We start from the raw sequence: 21,621 nt of genomic DNA on the forward strand, positions 1-21,621 counted from the left end.
TTTATTTACTTTCGGCCGATGTTTAGGTAGATACTATTGTACTATCATTATTAATTGTTACTTTTGCTGATTTTATAAATTTTGAATGCATATCAAAATTTTCGCGCGGCCTAAGCGCTTTAACCAATTTAGCTGCGGCTCTCATACTGTCGATGCCATGCCTTTAACTTCTATTAAATCAGTCTTATAGCGACTGTAGCGCGATCTAGTAGGAAACATTGCAGTTTCGATCTACTTTTTTCAAAGGTCAATATTACAACGAGACACGTTTGAAACAAGAGAAAAAGCAAAGTGTCATTTGCTTTTTTATAATTTTTATTACTGTTTTACCTACACTTCGAGGAATTATCAATTTTACTTTTGTAGATGTATAAGCATACCTACCTAGTTAAGTGAGTTTTAGACTTGGTGTAATACGAAAGTAAAAGTTTATTAAAATTGTAATTTACAAGGTGCCTATTAATTAACATAAAATAACATAAGAGCACTCAACCATTAAAATACTCAGTTTAAGTATGAATAAAAACTTGATGAGAATTCATTATTAAATTATAGGTAGTAGTAAGTATCGTTTACGTGGGATAAGTAGCTCTATCTACAAAATCTACTTACGTGTTTGATGCAAAAATGTGCATACCTGTCTACATGATCAGAGAGAGAGAAAGTTTCACATAAAACGCTACTTTAAGTACCCAATGAAAGAACAAGACAAAGCGCCTGACTAGGTATGTTTAGTAGTGCCTTCATAGTAGTACCTAACCCGTCGGGGGAAGTAGATACTACCCCCATGCAGTGGCGTGCATAGAGGGTATGCATAGGATATGCAGATGATATAAAATGAAGAAAATCTCCAGTAGTAGTTATAAATACTTAAGGGTGGGCTTTTTATAACTCTCACAATGCCTATCCTTTCGTTTTTATAACTCGTACTGGAGATTTTCTCCATTTTATATCATCTGCATACCCTGTGCTTACCCTCTATGCACGCCACTGCCCCCATGCTTATTTCTGCTCATAAGCGGCATTGCCATGTTCCGGTCTGAAGGGCGCGGTTGCCGGTTTAATAAAAACCTACGCCTCAGGTTGGTGAGCATTGGGACTTTGTAGGACGTGTTTTTTTCTTTTGCATGCATTGCGAAGTGCTACTCGGTTTATAGGCGATATATTTCCACTTGCCATGAGGTGGATAATCTTATTGTTCTTTAATTAAAATAAAATAAAAATTACCTTCAAACAAACACACACACACACACACACACACACACACACACACACACACGCATACAAACACGCGCACACCCACAAACAAATCCTAAATGTACCTAAGGACCGGCCTCAAAAATTTATATAATTCTCTTTTTTTTTTCTTTTTTTTATTTCTTTTTTTTCCTTTATATAATTTTCCCTGTAAAATTGTCAAACGTTTGTTTAATTAGACCATAGATATAGGGAAGACACTGTCTCCTGTAATACAGTTTAAACTACCGCAGGAGACGGGCTTCACACTCATAAAATGTATACGTTTAATTTGATAAAATAAAGATATTATTTTTATTATTAACAAGCTTTCCCGCGCAACTGCTGCTACACCAAATAATATTAATTACAGGTTTTAATATCTTAAAAAAAACCTAAAAAGTTTTATTTCCAAACTATATTCCACCATACATGCCTCCTCACAAACTTTCGCATTTATAATATTAGTAGGATGATACGCATTCATTCGATCGTTGTCCCATATGCCTTGCGACTTGCTGTTATTTGTGAAGAGTTATGTCCTTTATCTCCGACAATAGTTGATAGTATACACTTTCAAATAAAAAAAGAATTATTCCAATCGTTTCAAATTTCACGGAGCTATAAAGTAAAATTAATAAAAATTTTCATCCCATTTCCCGTAGGAAACTTATCGGGATAAAAAGTATCCTATATGTTGACCCGGAATATTAGTTACCACTATACCAAATTTTATATAAATCCGTTCAGTAGTTTTCACGTGATGCCCGGACAGACAGATAGATAGACAGACAGAAAAAAATTAAATAAAATCTGTTTTCGACTCAGTATCGATTATAAAGCACCCCAAAATTTTCAAAAAATATTAAATGTACAGAAATCTTTCAGTTACAGTTTTATTATAAGTATAGAAAAAGGTTCCATACCCCAGTGCAATAATAAAAGCTAGAGTATTGCCTTACTTAAACTAAAAAGGATCCCTATGCAAACAACTTTAACATAAACCACTGTTGCAAATGTTGTTATACTAGCTATAGAAATCCACATTCTGTGAAATTTCAACAATGTACTTATTAAAAAAAGGTTTAGAGATACGTACGTGATACGACGTTGTACAGCCGACCGCTGGCAAACAGACGGACAGACGAACGGTAAGCGAATCTTTAGTTATAGGGTCCTGTTGGCAGTTTTCGAGTAAGTACGGATGATGTCAAATTTAAGATATTTCTTGATCTGCCTCACACTCAGGACTTTAGCTAAGGTCTACTATAAAACATGACCGTATCTTCCAAATCCAAAGAACTGCTTGACATCATCTAGAAGCGAAGAAAGAGAACACACTAAAAAAGGAACCCACCTGCGCAAAAGCCTGCTAACCTTCTAACTATTAAACTCATAACTTTTTTTTTAATCGGTCTATTAAAAGCGTTAACTTATCTTACAAAGGTATAAATAATTCATACTTCGAACATTATTTAATCTTTAAACAGAATAACAATAAGTTTTTCAGGGTTTTAGTGGAGGTGAATTTTTTGTCTTTTAGTGACTAGTGTGAACCTAAAGTTCAGGTATCATTTTGTTTGTTATATATTACACGTTCAAACACTAATTTCAAACGTCATAGATTCAGTGACAGAACTAATAACAATCGCTGTAAGAGATATCAATGAATTAATATCTGGATATAGATATAACATGAAAGATGATACAAAAAATAACCCTGCACTGAAAAACATTACCTTATAACTGTAGGATAAAAAGCTTCTACGTTTAAATAAAAATTAATTCAGCGCCTTTTTTTTCCAGACATGTACCTTTTCGGGGACCCACTGAACCGGCAAACTTTTCGGGGCTCGTTTGTGGCCTCATCATGGGGAGCGCAAGAGGACCGTGACGAAGCGGCCGAGGTCAAGGGGAACAGTACAAGAGATGGGGAATTGCGACAGGCTCTCTATGACACATACGTGAACTCAGAGTTAAGGTCGTGTTTTGTGGCCGCTGAAATTCTCGCCTTGGATAAGTACGTTACTTTTAACAAAAGCTAACAAATTTTACATAGCTGTAATTTTTTTTTTTACCAAAATATGGCAGATATTTTATATAGATGTAGGAACTATTTTTAAGACGCAATATAAACGTTGAGGAAATGCGCTCTCGACATCATCAAGAACCTAAAAAACGGATAAACAGATTTGACGTTTCAAAAGTGCTTATAAGTATTAAACGTCAACCCAGATTACGACCCTACCATCAGTTTGGAAGACAGATTCTACCTAGAAGGAGCTGGCAAGAAACTCGGCCTTTGTCAAGGTTGCTCTTTTCCAACATCAGCAAATTATATCCATACCTATCGCAGAAGAAATTATGGGCCTGAGTTGATTATGGGCCTCTTTTCTCACAGGAGTGACAGATTTAATGCATAGATCTTCCACGTAGCTTAAATAGGGGTTAGAGGGCTTTAACTATCACATGTTAGTGACTATACGGTTATAATCACCAACCAACGGATTTAAGTATTCTCTAAAGAGTGGGGGTGGAGTTCAGTAACATAAATTCGAGTTGATACCTACTGAGATTGTAGTATCTGTGTCTATATGAAAACCCACTATGTACCTACCTACCAAGCCACTTCTACGCGCTACAACGATGAGGCAGGTACTTGGTAAACGTGGCTTATCAAATGCGTATTGCAAAATAGAATGAATGTTTATTCGTCCACTACTAGTGTATACGCATCAATCTTAAGCGTTACTAATTCATGATTCCCTGATTCTTAATGCCTCGATTTTGAGCGATTGCAACGTTGAACATGTTTAACTCCTAACTGTATAATAAATAAAACTCCGAATAAAGTAACCACCCCTTGGTGGCCTCATAACTATTATCTGAGAAGGTATTTGTCCGCAGAACTGCATTGTAAAATATGAATAAATAAAAACAGCAACATTATTTTCATAGCAAACGGATCAATTCAATTGCAATCAATCTTTAAGTCAGGCTTTACTTCACGACTGTCTATTTTCTGTGATATTGCAGCTGCTAACATAAAAATAAAATTGTAGTAAATCTTACAAAGAAACAACAGCTTATAAGGAGAAAGTTCGCTTTCGACAAGTTGCGCGGCTGAGTTTGAGCGTGCTATAGGGCCATAATACTAAAACTTCTGAGTATCCGTTATTACAATTATTTTTTATTATTTCTATTGACTATTATGGCACAAATAAAAGAAAGTGACGTATAACTTGTACAGTATTTTTTACGGTTACTGATCTAATAACAATTTAGTCTATTAAATCTAATAATACAAATAAATGTTTGATTCAAACATTATAATAAATATTGTTAATGCATCAATTCCGCTTCATAATAAATATTTTTGAAATAACTAGGTACTTTTTTACCTACCTAAGAACAACGAATATTTCCATTGTTTAATTGCTCACATTTAATTACAAAGAGCAAGGAAAATTACTTATATTGTGAATTATTCAATGTAAAATCATCATAGGTGAGTTATATACATTTGAACTAGTTCGACATCAATCAGAAGAGTATACCGAAATCAAAAGAGTATAGTGATTTCGAAATCAGATCGACATAAATTTGTCAGTTTGCTCTACTTTCTTTAAAGATACGCCATTGTTATTTACCGTAATTTACACTTTTGGCATTCAAATCACAAAAAGAAAGGGCCGCCAATGACCTTCAATAGTAGTCGAACAACGTAGAAAGTTCAAAGCTTAGAAAACCAAGCACGCATTAACTTTCCCATGTCAATATGATACACAAGTATCGCATATCGCACAACTGTTCCGCAAGGCGCGTCCCGGTGGAAAAAATCTTAAGCATTAATTTCGAAATTCATTATAAATCGATATTCATTAATCTATTATTTATCGATTGTTTGTTGTCAATAAGAATACTGTGTGAAGGGAGTAGCGTAATAACATCTAACTATTTCACACTTCTTGAACAGTGCTATAATAAACGTATAATTTAATTGAATCAGCTGATGTAAAGGCAAAATATTGTAGCATATAAATGTGTTTCTTATTTATTATTTCTTAAACGAGGTCATTCGCAAAGGCGTATGCCTTTCTTCTACAGTCATTCTATAAAAAGTATCATTAATAGTCGATAATCGATATAGACGAACGATTATAATCTTCACTACCTAACACATATTTAAATTTTCACAAAAGTAATTGACAACCATAAAAACTGGTCTTCACAACCACGTATATATATTTATGCGTTTGTATATATTATTGTTTTAATATTGCCAAGGGCCTTGATTTTTTTTCTGCTGCCATAATAATCCATGACCCCATTTGACTTAATGTAAAAACAGCTTATGTTATGGTTGTCATCACGTAATTTTTTGCATTTATGAATGTAATTATTTATAGATTCAAGAAAGAGCTCTCGAATAAAAGTTTCTTTTTGCATAAGATTGATACTATAATGTCCCACACGACACGGCGAAATGTAAATGGATCGCGGCATACAATTTTTCAGACGGATTTTCTCATAGCAAATTCAATTAATAGCATGCTGATTAGGTATCAGATGTAAATGTGATTATTTTTTTTATGAGTCATGTTACAATTCCTTGAAGGCACACGAAGGTAAAACCACAAACCAAAAGGATATTGGTTTGTATAATACGTGTGTCGATTAATATTTATCACCGTATTTAAAATTAATATAGATATCTGCATTCCTATTATGTTATTAATACAGTTTACAATTTTTATATTATTTAATAATAAATTAACTTGTCATAGTTAGCATTCACACAAAAAAATGTGTTGGCATTTACCTATAATTTTTCCATTTAATTAAAATGCATATCTAAGTCGGTTATGTTGGTCCCCTCCTCCTTAGCGTAGTAGCCCTGGCAATCGGTTGGAGCGGTTGGTAGACGTTTGGGAAGCATACTACGGGTTTCCCGGACGTCTACTAAAGCCAACGAGAGTGACATGCCGTGGTGGTTTTTAGTTTGGGTAAACGAGTCCCACATAACCTCTGTCCTGCCCAAAAGGACAGAGGTAGCCATAAAGCTTTTTCACCACGGCAAAAAAAAGGTTATGTTAAAACGCTTTTATTTAATACTTCTTTTATATATTGCAGTGTCAAAGAAGGTACGCGAGTCCATTTTGAAGTCTCGTTCGAACCCATTTTCACGGCGGTGAACACGCCAGAAGTTACCGCTGTATTGACAAGGGAGCTTCTCGCACCCTACTTCCAAAGGCTAGGTGTGATTCCAACTACATTGCATATAGAGGTAAATCATTATGTAATGAATAGTTTTGATTCCAGATTTTTCGATCTACCTGATTTCATGGACCAATGTTGATTCAGTTTATTTTTAATAATTTTTTTCCACCTTGATCTATATTTATGCCATATACTTAATGTCTACATAAACATGCTAAGTAAGTAACAAAGATGTTTTTATAGTAATAAGTGACGGAACATGGGGATGGCTCTTCTATGCCCTATCAACGTGGGGGTGTTTAACCTTATCTACCTCTAATTACAACGGGAACCGCCAGATCGGAACACAGCAAAGCTGTAAATAAACAGCGGTAGATAGTACTTTGCCTCTATAGCTCTACTTAAAATAAAAATCGCCTAAGCTCTCTTTCCGCTAGAAAGAGATTTTCATCATCATCATCTCCAGCCTATTCACGTTCCATTGGGCACAGGCGTCCTCTCTCATGATATTAATAGGAGAGAGGAATATAGAGCTTGCACTCCCCGTGCTACTCCGATACGGGCATCGTTCCCGTTTTATGGAATGTAGGAATAATAATTTTGGACCTACCAATGCATAAGTTTAAACCATGTGTTACAGTATACTTAATAAACCGTGGTTACTATACAATTGATGAATTTTTTAACGACAAGGCCTTCTTGGTAGTTTTTAGCATAAAGTATTAGAGCATTAGGAGCAGGCCACCCCGCACTAATGTCTCACAAGATAGAAAATTCCAAAGCTTGTAAAATTATGTTGAAAAAAAGCGAACTGATGATTTTTTTGCCGGCTCTGCCTAGGATCTGCCTTTCGAACCGGAGGTAGAGTTACTACAAACAGGCTGATTTGGATTTTCAAAAGTGTATATAAACTAGGAATACTTGAAATAAATGAATTTTGAATTTTAAATAATGTCTGACGGCTTGAGATGATTTCCACATTAATGTTCTAACCTCGGGCTTTTAGATATAAGAATTTCTTGACGGAATATAATATAATATAATAATCTAAGACGTCTTACAGTACCCAATCGTAAAGTTAGAGGTGCGTGCTCGGATCTAACTGGGTCCCACCGAAAGGGAGGCCGAAGGCTATCACCACATTAAGTTCACTTTATATAGTATTATAGTAGTATATAATGTATTATTGTACTTATTTTCAGGACGTCAGGAATGTCATCCTGACGTCCTGAAAATAAGGATTACAATTCTGAAAGTAAAAGTCAACCATATTATAATACTATAACACTCTCTATTGTCCCATGACATATAAAATGGTCACGAAGTAGCAAAATTGTAATTTTATGCACTGTATGACAACTGCACAGCTATTGCAGATATCCGCGAGAAAATGAAATATAGAAACCCGATTTCCAAATGTAAGTGGTGGAGAACATTAAACCGTTTTTTTTTGAATACTTGTACCTCTGTTACAGGAAAGCTCAATAATATCTTCACAAGCTTTAAAAGAAGGTGATACACCAATCGCAGAGATATCAACAACCGAGGTAGTGGCGTTCGAAATCGAGGAAGATCTGCGGGAATGTTCACCTTTGACCTTGACCCTGTGCTCACACCTACCATACAACACAACTACGTATCCTAACTTAGTTGGACACTCCTCCAAAGAAGCCCTGCTGCGTGATCTAGTCGCCTATAGAGAGCTTTTGGATGCAGAATGCTCGTATCTAGCGCAAGTAAATATTTTTAGTTCTTCTTCATTTCCAACAAGAAGCAGTATTTTCGTGTTATTTAGATACGGCACTTGAATGGATATTAAACCAAGTGTCTGCTAGAATGTATATGAACAATTCGGTGTACTTATCATGTAACTAAACCACCTTGGCTTAATTTATTGCACGATCTCAATATTCACATTAGGTATAATTAAGTAATTATTCTGAATATTTGATAGAAGCAGGCAGAATTCCTTTCCCAAAATAACTTTGCGGAATTCTATCATAAACAAGCTTAATTATTGTTAAAAAGTCTTAAAAATCATTAAAATTGCAAATTCAAAATCTCCTGAGGATTCTCTACTGTCGGAGCGAAAATGTTCGTAGAGAGTAAATTATGGAAGAAATATTTGTGTGGATTAAAAAGATGGAAAAAAATATTAATTGCACTGTACAGATTTTTCTGCTTTTCGCGGATTACAGCAAATTAATTAATAAGCGTCTCGCGCTGACTTAGTGCGGATCGTTAGACATCCCAAGCCTTTGAGAAAGTTATAGAGAACTCTCAGGTTTCCTCACTACGTTTTCCTTCAGCGTTAAAATAAATGATTTTAATTACGTTAATTCGATGCACATACCTACCTAAACTCTGTAAGTTAAAGGTGCGTGCTCGGATTGAACTGAGTCCCACAGAAAGATAGGCCGAAGGCTATCAACACATTAAGTTCACTCATAGTAGTATTATAGTTTAGTAGTATTATTGAAAATTCCAATTCCTGGCGTCCTGAAAATAAGGATTACAATTGTGAAGTAAAAGTCAACAATATTATTATACCCCAGACATTGATAATCCAAAGATATTGGTTCTAGGATTTCGTGTGCCAAATGCTTCAACCGCGTTGCGATGAAGACAGACTGTTGCGGCCGTGCCGCGCATACTGCCGCGCGTTCCATGCCGGTTGCGGCGCGCGGCTCCCGGACCGTCTGCGACCGCATTTCGACTGCTCTCGTTTCCCTGACTACTTTGGCCCAGGCTCATGTTTAACCGAACCAGGTATATATAGGAGTATAAAAATAGTATTGAACATCATCATCCTCAGTTGTGCTAAATGGCGTAACCATCGCTTATTAAAGGAGCAATACCTTGCAGGGCATGCGAGAAACACGTTCTATAAAGTGATTCCGTGAGTCCATCAACCTGAGGCGTAGGTGTTAGGCCTCATGTTCTTGTAACTACATCGGCAACAACGTCCTTCAGACCGAACAGCAACACACACACACACAGCAATGCCGCTTGGCGGCACAAATACGCAAGGGTCCACGATAAGCTCTACTACTAGTAAAATTTTAATAAGTAGTGTATTTAATCCGGTCTTATCACGCTCCTAATGTTAACGTTCCTAACTTATGTCAAAACAGATTGCATGGGTGGTTTACAAAGGGCTGCGCTGTCCAGGCGTGCTTGCGATTCGGTTCCCGACTGCGCAGACGCGTCGGACGAGCGCAGCTGCTCGCACTGTGCGGCAGCGGGACCCGGTGCTCTGCGCTGCGCTCTGCTGCCGCGGTGCCTGCCAGCACACTTGCGCTGCGATGGCACTCCCGATTGCGCAGACGGCAGTGATGAAGCTGGTTGCTGTAAGACATCACTAATACAATTATATAACTAGCCTGTGAAAGTCCACTGATGGACTAAAGGTCTCTTCTCGCCCAATAACATTAGTCGACGTCACTTACGTGCGCTTTTACGCACTCTGATGGGAATTCTAGCCCTCCATTCGGTAAACCCAGATATTACTCAAAAGTGAGGCTACGTGTTTATTAATCAATAGCTGTTACTCGCGGCTACGTATGCGTTTTGTGATTTTTTATGAATTAAAAAGTAACCTATGCGTTAATTCAGAGTAAAATCAACAACTGCCAAATTTCAGTCAAATTGGTTTGGTAGTGACAAAGTAGCAAACAATAAACATCCATCCATCCATCCATACATACAATCTTTCGCATTTGTAATATAAGTAGGATCTCTTATTTTGTACCAGTGTGGGTCACTCGCTCGCTGGCGCTGTGGAAGCGCGAGACAGCGGAAACGACACTCGGGGCAGTGCGGAGTCGCGCCGGGTACGCGGTGTGGTCAGAGCGCGGCCGCGTGGGCAAGATCTGCGCTTCGCCCTACGAGGGCGACAAGAGGGCGCTCATGAGCCTGGCCACCTCGCTATGCACTGCGCTTACATTCAAGTACTATATTTATTCCTTTAACTGACTTCTTTAAAAAATAAGGAGGTTATGAATCCGTATTTCTAACTCCCGACAAACACACACAACTTTGTGTGTGTGGGTGTGTTAGTGTCTTTGTCTGTCTGTGGCGTCCTAGCTGGATAACCCGATTTTGATTTTGTTTTTTTTTTGTTTGGAAGGAGAATGAAGCCGGAACAAATGCCGGGTATCAAATGAAAGACCTTGATCAGTAGAATAATATACATTATGATGATCTTCAATTACAAGATGGACGCTACCACTTCCTCATTATGGGTATCAAATGAAAGGTAGTAGAGTAATGTACGATGTAATTAAATAAAGGGCTTGGCTAGTAAAATAATTTACACGAACTTAAAAGTCGGGGGTTTTCTAATATACTTTTTAACAAAAAGTTTTGCATATGTTTGGACAGCTTCGTCATATCAAGACAGAATTGCAAAATTATTTTTTGCGGGAACGGGTTTAACTCGAAATAGTGTACCTAAACTTATGCAATCACATGAAATAAAATCAAGCCTGGTCACTTGCAATGGCTATGCATTTAGTAAATCAGGGTACACCCACATTGTCTTTTAGAGTTACACATTTTTTTATGAAAAGAACTAAGTAGTAGCACATAATACTTATTCAAGCTTGATTTATAACATAGTAGGTAATATAGGTACTCGTATTATTCTTTATTTAAATTTATTTATTTATTTTCCGTTTTACTTTTTTATCATCTCTTTCTTTTTCTAGTTTTGCAGATATTCCATTTTAACCTTTTGTTTTGTTAGTTGTTTAGCTTTAAGATTATTTTAATTGAGAATGCCGCGGTAATTTCTAGAAGGCTCAATCTCCTGACTTTCTCTTTACTTTACTTCCCTTTAAATCGAGAGTGAATAGGCATCTTCTAGGCAAGCGCGCTCCACCTTAGGCTGCATCATCGCTTACCATCTGGTGTGATTGCAGTCAAGCGTTCGTCGTCAATTTTCGTCTATAAACATTAAAAAAAAAACTTTTGTTATCGTCATGATGGTGTCATAAAAAATACGTTTTTATGTTAGAAATCCAGCTATGTCCGACCTATTGAGCTGAAATTTTGCATACACGTTTGGTTTGGATGACAATGCAAGACTGTGCATTGTCATCAAGGCAAGTGTCATGATTATACATACAATACGGCGGATTCTCAAAGATGGCGGCATATTTATTTTTTATGCGACTCATATGTGGTTATCAAAACAAGTTTTTGCTAAGAAGAATATAAAAGTTAAAATGCAGCGTCACAGCGATCTAAAGGTTGCTTTAATAATTTGTTGTTCCTAAATGAAACACCTAGGTACCAAAGAACTTTGTCACGAAGTGTGTAATTCATTTCTTAAAATAGTGTATTAAAAATTGATTTAGTATGTTACTATTGTATTAAAACACTGAAACTACACTACAGGATATGTTGACTTCAACACATCCCATAGTGTAGTTTCAGTGTTACATTGAATACGTAGGCACGTGCCTACGTACCTACTTGTCATAGTGTAAACTTTAGCGATGCGCGGCGCCAGTAGCAAATTTTAATGACAATGCTAACGTTTGGATTCCGCTACAATTCTATAGGTACTTAATGTAAGACCGCCTTTCTGTAGTTTCTGCCAATTAATGATGATTCACTGTAATAATTAATCTCTTGAGGTTAAGGTGAAGTACTCTCGAACGCCGAATAGGTTAGGTAAAATAGACTCGTATACCCACTCTACATTCACTTCACTCTCCTATATACAGTGGAAATAGCAATTTATTACGTTTTAACTGGATGTTTTACGATAAAAATCCGAGATAGAAACGGTGGAACATGCTCAAATAAGTATACATGGTGACTTTATAGTCATCGCACAAAAGTGACCCATTAAATCTGTCCAATGTCTTTCTATTCATGCTAATAGTAATGTACAAAAAATTGTATGAAAATAAATTATAAGTTTGGAGTACAGGAAGCATCCTATATAGAGGTACAGTGGCGCGATGCGGCTGTGGTATCAATTCAATCGATTGTCGTTTTACTTAGGTAGGTATTTATTAGATCACCTGCTTCCAAATTTCTAAATGCAGCAATACATGTTTATATATTTTTTAATTGATGCAGTAAATGCAATTATTGCTCAAAGTTACTGTAGATCGAATGATGAAAGGGATTAGGTTATTCAACGATAAAAATATCATCTTACCTTTTTGCCATAGAGCTGCTGTATCAGCGGAGGCGGTACCCGACGGTGAAGAAGAGGTCGACGAAGACACCACTGAAGATTCTCTACAAGACAGAGTGAGAAGAGAATCACCTGAATATGTCCAAGTGGTTGATCCTTCGGCGCCAGAAATCTCGTTCACTAAAAGCGACTGCCCACAGCGAAGAGTTGTAAAAATTGTTTGCGATCAGTTAGGTAGGTACAACTATATTACGATGGCAATGTAAAAATGTTGGATCATCATTAGCAATCCATTGTCGGCCTACTTCAGAGCACAGGTCTCCACCACGCTGACCAATTAAAGATTGGTAGACTTCACAAGCCTCACGATGTTTTCCTTTACCGTTAAAACAAGTGTAATTTTTTTCAATTTGGTAACTCGGAAAAGCAAGAGGTGATTGCCGTAGATCGAACTCCGTCCCCCTGTAAGGAAAGCCGAAGCTCTACCACTCAGCTATCACTGACTCGTAAAAATGTGTAACTTTACCAAATTACAAACGTAACATAAGTGGAGGTGCATAAGGTTATACTTACCAACTTCACACGCGTTGAAGTCTCTTAGTAAAAAAATAACAAAGAACCAAACCACCAAACTACTTGTATGTTATAATACTTTACTTCTATGTAACGATAAATTATTGTAAGTCGACAAAATATAGAAAGTGGTTTGTTTTTCAAATCTTTTTTATATTTATAAAAAATGCTACAAAGTTTGATTAGAACAATTTAAAGAAGACTCGCAAGGAGCTAGTACACTCATCGATGCAATTGAGAAAGGAAAACCAATAGTTATTAGGTATTCTGAACCCATACCAACCCTTAATTTTGTCCTCTTAATCAATATGAAAAATAGTATGTTCACCTTGGGAAAACCCATTCACAAGTCCCAACCTCAAACTAAGTGCGGTCTTACTACGCTCGTGAAACAACACATATTTTCGTAACATCAACACCAGGTAACAAGTTTACACCTTACTTATATTCCGCGATTCACAGCTTATCTACCTAAGTCACTTTAACTAGCTTACAAAGTGTTTAACATTAGTAAATTGCCCGTAAGGGACTTCTGTAACAATGTTACTAAGTTACGGAAGTCAAACTTAAAAGTGTAATCGCTGTCTATTAATAAATGATTTTCGGGTCGGGTTTGAAATTAAGACGTACATTTTTCTGCCTGGGGTTAGGAAGTTGGCAATGCTCACTCCCGTAGCTCGAAAAGCACCAAAAGCCGCCCATCTCGGTTATCACTACTAATATGTGAAAAATAATCGTTTAATTAAGCTCGCGGTCCCGTATGAGAGCAGCGTGGCGGGACTATACTCTAAAACTTTTCCAACGAGAGAAGAGGCCTGCCCAGCTTGGTGATAAATTGGTATAACACACGAACTTACTAGCATTTGAGCAGCGTCGCAGGACCAAGCTCATGATCTGGTCTCTCTCCGGTGTGAGGGGGCCCGTCACCAGCAGTGCGATATTAAAAGTCTGAACATGGTGATGTTTTTCAGAGTGCGGCTTAGCTTCAGCTCGCGGAGGGACGTCAGCGCAGGGCGTGGAAGGGCTTCCAAGGGGCGCTCGACCAGGCGATTGGCCGTGGCACGCCGCACTGCTTCGGTCTCACGTACACGCCTGCGACGCGGTCCTTATCGATCCCGCCTGGCTCATAACTACAGCTTCCTGTTTTCAGGTACTTAACCGACTACTAGGTGCACACATAAAGGGACGCCTCCATAACCGGGTGTCTAGTGTGAATTTTCTGACTACGTCTACTTTTTTTGTAAGTCTTGCGCTTCACGATAATCTTGCCCGATGGAAAGCAATGGTTTAGTTTGGGACTCACTCACGACACACACACAGAAAATGCTTTTTTAATCTTTCAAATATATCTGACCCTTTGAACAACAACTTTTGCTATCATCTTGAAAGTGAAATGTTTTAAAAACAACAATTAATCAGAAGCTACTGCAGTATACGAATACGCATTGCCATAAACACGCATATTCGAATTCTGTTCTAATTTTACTTTTTTTTTTAATTCTCATAGGGGCAACCAAAAGCAGAGTGGACAGCTAGGCTCGGTAGTGTACGGATCCAGAGTACCACACCGTGGCAACAAGAGCGTCGTATCGTGGGAATGGTGCGATCGCCGGTCGAGGGAAGCATGCTAGCCATGGTACGACTAGAAGAGTCAGTCGAGATGACTGACTTTGTCCGCCCAGCTTGCCTCCCCGACGACGGTTTTAAGACAGATGAACAAAGTATATGCAATACCCTTGGTTGGACAAGGAATAGAGATCAGCTACAAAGAGTGCATGTCGTGCCAACAGCGATGAATACATGCGAAAATGTCAGTATAGCAACGGGAAATGGAATATGTGCTGAGCCTTTATATGACCAAGACGATTGTGATGTAAGTTTTAAGTTTGCCTAGACCATATCTAGTACTTAGAAGGAACTTTATTAAAGCACTCCGTACGTTTGGCCACCTTATATTGACAAACAGGCTGCGATAATTTTACTTGTCTCGGACTTAAGAAACAGTTAAAACGAGACAAGGTCAAGTGTAAAAAGTATGCTCACTACACATATTACAAACTTATAATATACTAGCTGTTGCCCGCGACTTCGTCTGCGTTTGATTTTGTTTTTAAAGTATTCTGTATAGCTAAGCCTTCAGTGAGTATAGTATATATATATATATATATATATATTACATGTGACTGTCAATTAATTATAGACAAATAATTTGCAATAAAAAAAAATTGCGACTATAATTAAAGGTAAGCTATCCTATCTCTTAAGTTGGACCAGACTGCTCACGGTGTACCAATTTAATTTGAAATCGGTTAAGTAGTTTAGGAGTCCATCGCGGACAAACATCGTGACAGGAGATTTATATAAATTAAGATGTATTTGTCTGACATAATTGTCATTTTCATACTAACTGTAAAGAAACAAAGTCAATACGCTTTATAGATCTCGCTTCGGTGTCTACAAAAGAACGCAGTAAGTTCTAAAATAATCGTGTTGGTTGATGCCTATTCTGTTGTAACTTTTACACAAACCTATACTAAACTAAACCAAATTGACAGGTCTAAATGTAGTGCCGATTTAGTTTAGTAGTTACACAGTTCTATACCTAGCATGATTACCTACTGAAATATGATACTATGTGTTCTGATGCATTCTGAGACTTGATAGTAATATTTTTTAAATAAATTTCTTCTTCAAATGCCTTTGTGTATGTAAGTATCTATCATCATCAACATCATCATCATCATCATTATTATCAGCCTATTCCATGTCTATTACATGTCTTTCGGAGACTGTCCAAGCACGGATTTGTGGATTTCACATGCCTTTATGCCTCAGGCATGCTTTCATCGTTAAAGTAACATTTAAATGCAACGCACATAACTTCGAAAACTTGAGGTGTTTGCCTGGAATCGAACTCGATCAACATTACGGTGACATTTAAATGCAATGCACATAACTTCGAAAACTTAAGGTGTTTGCCTGGAATCGTACTCGAAAGTAAGGCCTAAGTCCTAACCACTAGGCTATCATCGCTAATTCCTATATTTTCATCAATTTGTAGGAAGAAGAATATGCCGGAAGTTCAATGATGTGCTTTGATGAAAAATCGAAACACTGGTCCTTGTTAGGGGTCAGTGGATGGCGAATTGCATGCTCGAAAATTGGACTCGGACGACCCCGTATTTACGACGCAGTAACCTCGCACATAGAGTGGATAAGAAGAACCATCACAAACTCGTCCAGGTGACTTTAACACTATACAAGACTGCAAATGTTCAACCATTGTTATTGTAGCTAGTAAGATTTGTTAAGTTTTATGTAAAAAAAAAAGTTTAGGATTTCTCAGCAATAAATTGTATAAAAATAAAACTAATGACTATTGATTAGGTGTTTAATATTAAAGAAGATATATATATATAAAATTAATTATCTAAAAATAAGTGTCCTTACTTGGCTCAAATAAATAGAAGGCGATGTTGCTGTGGAAGTTGATGTGAAAATAAATTAGGTACTTTTTGAACCACCTATAATTTGTATATTTTTAAATTAGTTACCTATGTTAAAAACCAGATTTACAGTAAGTTAACTGTAGAGTATGATTAATTACTATTGAATAATTAAACACAATTGTATGTAAAACAGTGCAAGATTGTAAAAGGATATTGTGTTGTGAATAGTATTTTGCAAATAATCAATCATTTTCATGAAGTTGAAACTAAATAATAACAGTATAAACAAAGTATTGAAGAAGGTTTTTTACAAAACTTCGTAGCCATGTTAGGTAAATATTGTCTTATTTGCTTTTATTATATGCTTTCAGTACAAATTATAGTAATAACTTCATAAAATATGTTGTACTTTCTGATATTGTCCAATAAAATCGAAATCAAATTGAAATTAAAACTTTGTATCATATTTAATAATACTTTTAGATTAGCATAAGATGTATGTAGTATATTTATGGATAGGCATTAAACCACTTGTAAAATGATTGTAAATATGTTTCAAAGTAAAATACCAAATTATTATTAAATTAACTTAAACATCTGTAAACATATTTCCTTTACCTAGCCTGTTAATAGCCCTCTGCTGGGCACAGACCTCCACTCTCGTAATTAGGCCTAGACCCAGAAAACTGCTCAAACAAATGTGGCCTTTTGAGAATATTATACAATCTATGGGAGGGTTGGTCCATAATCCCCACAGTGGCAGTCTGGTTAGTGATTGAGTAGATGCTTGTAGTAGCCTGTAGCACAGAGGATGCTGCTGGTTCTGGGCAAACCTTAGTCCAGCAGTGCAATTTTATTTGCTAATTCAATCCATAGTTTCAGTCAAAAATAGATTAAATAAAACAAAAATAATTTACATGATTAAAATAATTTATTACAACTATACAAATTACAAATGTTATTATTTAAACATTTCACTACTTGAGTACACCCTCTTCTCTAAGTTCCTGCCTTATTTTCTGTTGCACATTTTCAGGGTAACCCTCCAACTCCTTATTTATATATTTATTAAGATCTACCAATGGCCTGTAGTGGTGATGAATAACTTGTGAACCCGCAATCATAGTAAGGAAAGCGGTTACTGAGAAAGATATATATTGACCCCAAGTTACCCCAGCAGGCATTTTATAGAGCAGAATATTTCTTAATTTTTTCTTCAACAACGTCCTTAGCCTGTCGTCTTTTAAATGTATTGTAAAAATTTACCTCACCGACTTTCCAGTTTATCATAGAGTATTCCAAAGCAGCTCCCAGTACGAAGAACATGGGAAGAAATCTATACATTCCAAACGTTTTCTTGCCAGGCCATTTGTTTACAAGTTTCTGGATCCAGCCAATTCTCATTTCAGTTTTTATGTTTCAAGTACACTAGTATAAACACTGCATTATAATGAACTATGACTACAGAAACTTACAGAATACGATTTTAAGCAGAGGTTATATTTTTTTTCCTGAGCAAATGTTATGTCATACACGATTGGTTACTCAGGTTATGACAGTTCAAACCGGTCTGCTCATTCGGTCTTTCGTTAGTTTCTATGGTTCGACTGCATATCATCCACGAGTCCAGCATAAAGATGTTTTCAGCAAAATTAGTTTTTGAGATTTGAGTTTTTTTTAGTTTTGAGTGGTTGTTGCAATGATTCAATATGATACTATTGTTGAGTTAATTAGGAACTTAGTGGCGAACCTTTGGAACTAAAACTTTTGACTTCTGTATGTCTTTAATTCTGACCAGTAATGAAACTATTAGTAAATAATAAGCACTTTTTTAACCTATGTTTTTAACATTTTAAAGGATATTGAAACCACGGAAAACTGTTGGTGTCCGTCCATCTGTCAGTGTCAGTTGACAATATCTACCATCAACCACAGACCGATGAACAACATCAGCTGTCCGCTGCTCAACAGTTTTTGTGAGAAGTTGAGAACTTAGATCACAGAAAAAACTATTTTAATCATTATAGTTATATTATAAAATGTTTAGATTAATAAATACTTTGAGAAGTCAGTCATTCAAAATATATGAAATAGAAAAACATAGTGAATTGAAGGTAACTTAGAGCTAGTTTGGTAATGAATAAGACAACTAACCGAGATTACAGTAGGTCCTTTTTTGAAACCGTGCCTCCAAGTAAACTAACAGAATGTGATCATTTGAAATTGAACATGCAGAGCTGGGGCTTGTTGAGCGATTATGTATTAGAATCCGTTAAGATATGTCGATACAAGCCCAAAGAGGTGACATCGACAGCAGTTCTTCAGATTGCCGACAGATCAGGACAAATAACTTGTGTTGTAAAAGGAAAGACTATAGGACTCTTATTTGGTCTTACTTCCGAGGAATGGTCAGATATTGAAGATATGTGTGAATGTGGTGAACAGTTATTTTACCGATATTTTAAAAACGGCTTAAGTACAAGCTTTAGGTGTGAACAGAAACTGTTCTATAATTTTTGTCTCAGCAACCAAAAAGAAGATGTTTTCATTGCAATATTCTACAGGACAATTAATATGAGAAACAAAAATAAGCATGATGCACTTATAAATACTATAGAACTGAAAAAACAAACAAGTTTTGTGCTAGACATATACATCAATCATATAAGAAAAGTGCAGCCTCCTAGTGAGACTGGTAATTAATGCTTTAACTGCAATAAAATGTAATAACCTATGCTGCTAAATCAAAATGTATTAATGGCCACAAAAATCATATAATTTAGTTTATTATTTTTTAAATAAACTGCAATGGTGCCAATTTGCTTTAATTTTGTCTAATGGTTAGCATTATGTCACAAGTTTCTAGGTTCTATCCCTGACACTAAGCATTGATTTTTTCTCCAATATTCTCGGAAGCATCCTTGTGCCAGGACAATGGTGTTATCCAATCATGATCATTGTGGTGGATGGTAGTATTAGCACAGAGGATGCTGCTGCCCATTCTCTGTTATATCATATATCCAGATTCAGATCATGGAGGTAAACTCTGTTGTGTCAGCCGAATGGTGTAGTGGGCAGTAACCCTGCTTTCTGAGTCCTAGGCTGTGGGCTCAATTCTCCCAACTGAAAAATATTTATGTGATGAACATGAATGTTTTTCACTGCCTGGGTGTTTATCTGTATATTAAGTATTTATGTATATTGTATTCATAAAAATATTCGTCAGCTATCTTAGTATCCATAACACAAGCTATGTTTACTTTGGGGCTAGATGGCGATGAATGTATTGTTGTAGTATATTTATTTATTTTATTAAATCTTAATGTCCGCATTTTAGAAAGGAGACCTAGACTAGTACAGCATTTATTTACCTTTTGTATTTCTATACCAATGGTTGGTAGAGTGTGCAGTCAGCCATCTTCAATAATCTAAACCACCACTTCTGGACTAAAAATGGCCAAACTTAAACCAGCCTTTTCTAGTAGGAATGTTTGCCCATAAACATCATAACAGGCATAACATGTCTTTGGGATTGCTGTAGGTGGTAGTAGTAGCACAGAAGAGCCTAAGGCATAAGGTAAATAAATGTACAAGAATTATAGAGCTTAGACCCACCACTCTACTCCAATGAAGGTAGTTAGCTTAAAGTAACGTGCAACAACTGCCCAGTCAGCTATTGGTCTTCCAGCTGTGCACAAAATTAACGTTTTTTTGACTTAAAATTTGACATTCCTGGATAATAGAGGTACAAGAAATTAGCTTTCTTACATTTATATTATAGAGGTCATGTTATCGTGTCGGTGCTCCATGTAGAAAAAGGTACTTACTACTATTGGTCAGCCAACTATGAATAAAATGCGTTTTGTAATTTAAATTGTGGCAGGAGCTCCATGTAGAAAAGGGGTATTTTCTTAAGTAACTAACTAAACAGTTAAAATATTTGCTGGTGAAGTAAGTTGGAAACTGGAAACAAGTTATTAATTCCAAATACGTGGCCTATGTAGTCAATAAACCAATATATTTTTTTTATAACTCATACATCTTGAGAGAGATCGGCGTGTGATTAGTCATAAAGACAGTTTTAAGGAAAACCAATTCCGACAATATAATATTCCGATATAAACAAACGAATTTTACCAATGTGATCAGGCAAATTGAGTCATACATTCTCAAACTACTTATGTGCCTATAAAATAATTTCCTGTTGCCTGTCTTTTCATAAAGTTGTGTATCTAGATCAGGTTAATCGGCAAACGTAAACTCTTAAAGCGTATTAGTAGATTAGAACACTTTAATTATCTAGAAGACCTCTGGAAGTACACTCATCATAATCAATTCATTACCGGCCCACTACAAGACACGGGTCTCCTCTCGGAATCAGATTAGTTTAGGCCGTAGTCCAACACGCTGGTCAAGAGTTTCAGAGAACTCTCAGACATGCAGGTTTCCTCACGATGTTTTCCTTCATTACTAAAGCAAGTGATATTTTAATTGCTAAAATTATTATAATCGCACATAATTCTGCAAAGTTAGAGGTGCGTTGGTACCTACTAGTATATTGAATGCAATTAGTACTGCATGTTGGTCGGTGGTAAAATCGCTATTTCATTAGGTCTCTGAGTCAATTCCCGAAACGGGCCAAAAGTAATTCGGTATAACGTTTTCCGGCCAAGTTAAAGGTACTCGGCAGTAGCCCGGAGTAAGCAGTCACAGTGGTTTATCGGCTGGTTAAGCCGAATAAAAAATGGGAAGAGATAATTATTTCGTTGTGCGTGCGTGCCGTACAGTGTCACTAACTTTGATAATAATAATCTTTACAAGCCTGCCAACCCGTTTTGGAGTAGCGTGGTGAATGTAACCTCTATATTCCTATCCTCTATGATATAGGAGTGCTAGGATATTAATAGGCTAATACCTACTCTACTACTGACAATAATGTGGCTGTACCTACTGATGATGGACATTACGATAATATAGTCTTTATATTTA

General features: G+C 36.5%; 3 protein-coding genes across 3 annotated transcripts in view; 1 reads left to right on the top strand and 2 right to left on the bottom strand.

The window, feature by feature from the left end:
• Window positions 1-16,521, top strand: part of LOC120624538 (atrial natriuretic peptide-converting enzyme) — a 35,031-nt gene extending 18,510 nt beyond the window's left edge. The window contains exons 3-12 of the mRNA XM_039891147.1: window positions 3,043-3,256; window positions 6,370-6,523; window positions 7,932-8,192; window positions 9,042-9,225; window positions 9,591-9,806; window positions 10,211-10,406; window positions 12,645-12,844; window positions 14,155-14,333; window positions 14,691-15,056; window positions 16,245-16,521. Coding sequence (XP_039747081.1) covers window positions 3,043-3,256; window positions 6,370-6,523; window positions 7,932-8,192; window positions 9,042-9,225; window positions 9,591-9,806; window positions 10,211-10,406; window positions 12,645-12,844; window positions 14,155-14,333; window positions 14,691-15,056; window positions 16,245-16,430 — 2,156 coding nt within the window. The 3' untranslated portion in view covers window positions 16,431-16,521. The remainder of the gene's footprint in view (window positions 1-3,042; window positions 3,257-6,369; window positions 6,524-7,931; window positions 8,193-9,041; window positions 9,226-9,590; window positions 9,807-10,210; window positions 10,407-12,644; window positions 12,845-14,154; window positions 14,334-14,690; window positions 15,057-16,244) is intronic.
• A 1,023-nt stretch (window positions 16,522-17,544) lies between these two features.
• Window positions 17,545-17,831, bottom strand: LOC120624719 (protein brawnin). Its single transcript, XM_039891402.1, has one exon. The coding sequence runs from the start codon at window positions 17,814-17,816 to the stop codon at window positions 17,610-17,612; it is 207 nt and encodes a 68-aa protein (XP_039747336.1). The 5' UTR covers window positions 17,817-17,831; the 3' UTR covers window positions 17,545-17,609.
• On the bottom strand, window positions 17,799-18,520 carry LOC120624718 (small integral membrane protein 4). The gene has a single exon (XM_039891401.1). It carries the CDS (start codon window positions 18,034-18,036, stop codon window positions 17,818-17,820), a length of 219 nt encoding a protein of 72 aa, XP_039747335.1. The 5' UTR covers window positions 18,037-18,520; the 3' UTR covers window positions 17,799-17,817.
• Between the last annotated feature and the right edge of the window lie 3,101 nt (window positions 18,521-21,621).

Source organism: Pararge aegeria, chromosome 6 (genome assembly GCF_905163445.1).
Source record: "Pararge aegeria chromosome 6, ilParAegt1.1, whole genome shotgun sequence".
Lineage (NCBI taxonomy): Eukaryota > Metazoa > Arthropoda > Insecta > Lepidoptera > Nymphalidae > Pararge > Pararge aegeria.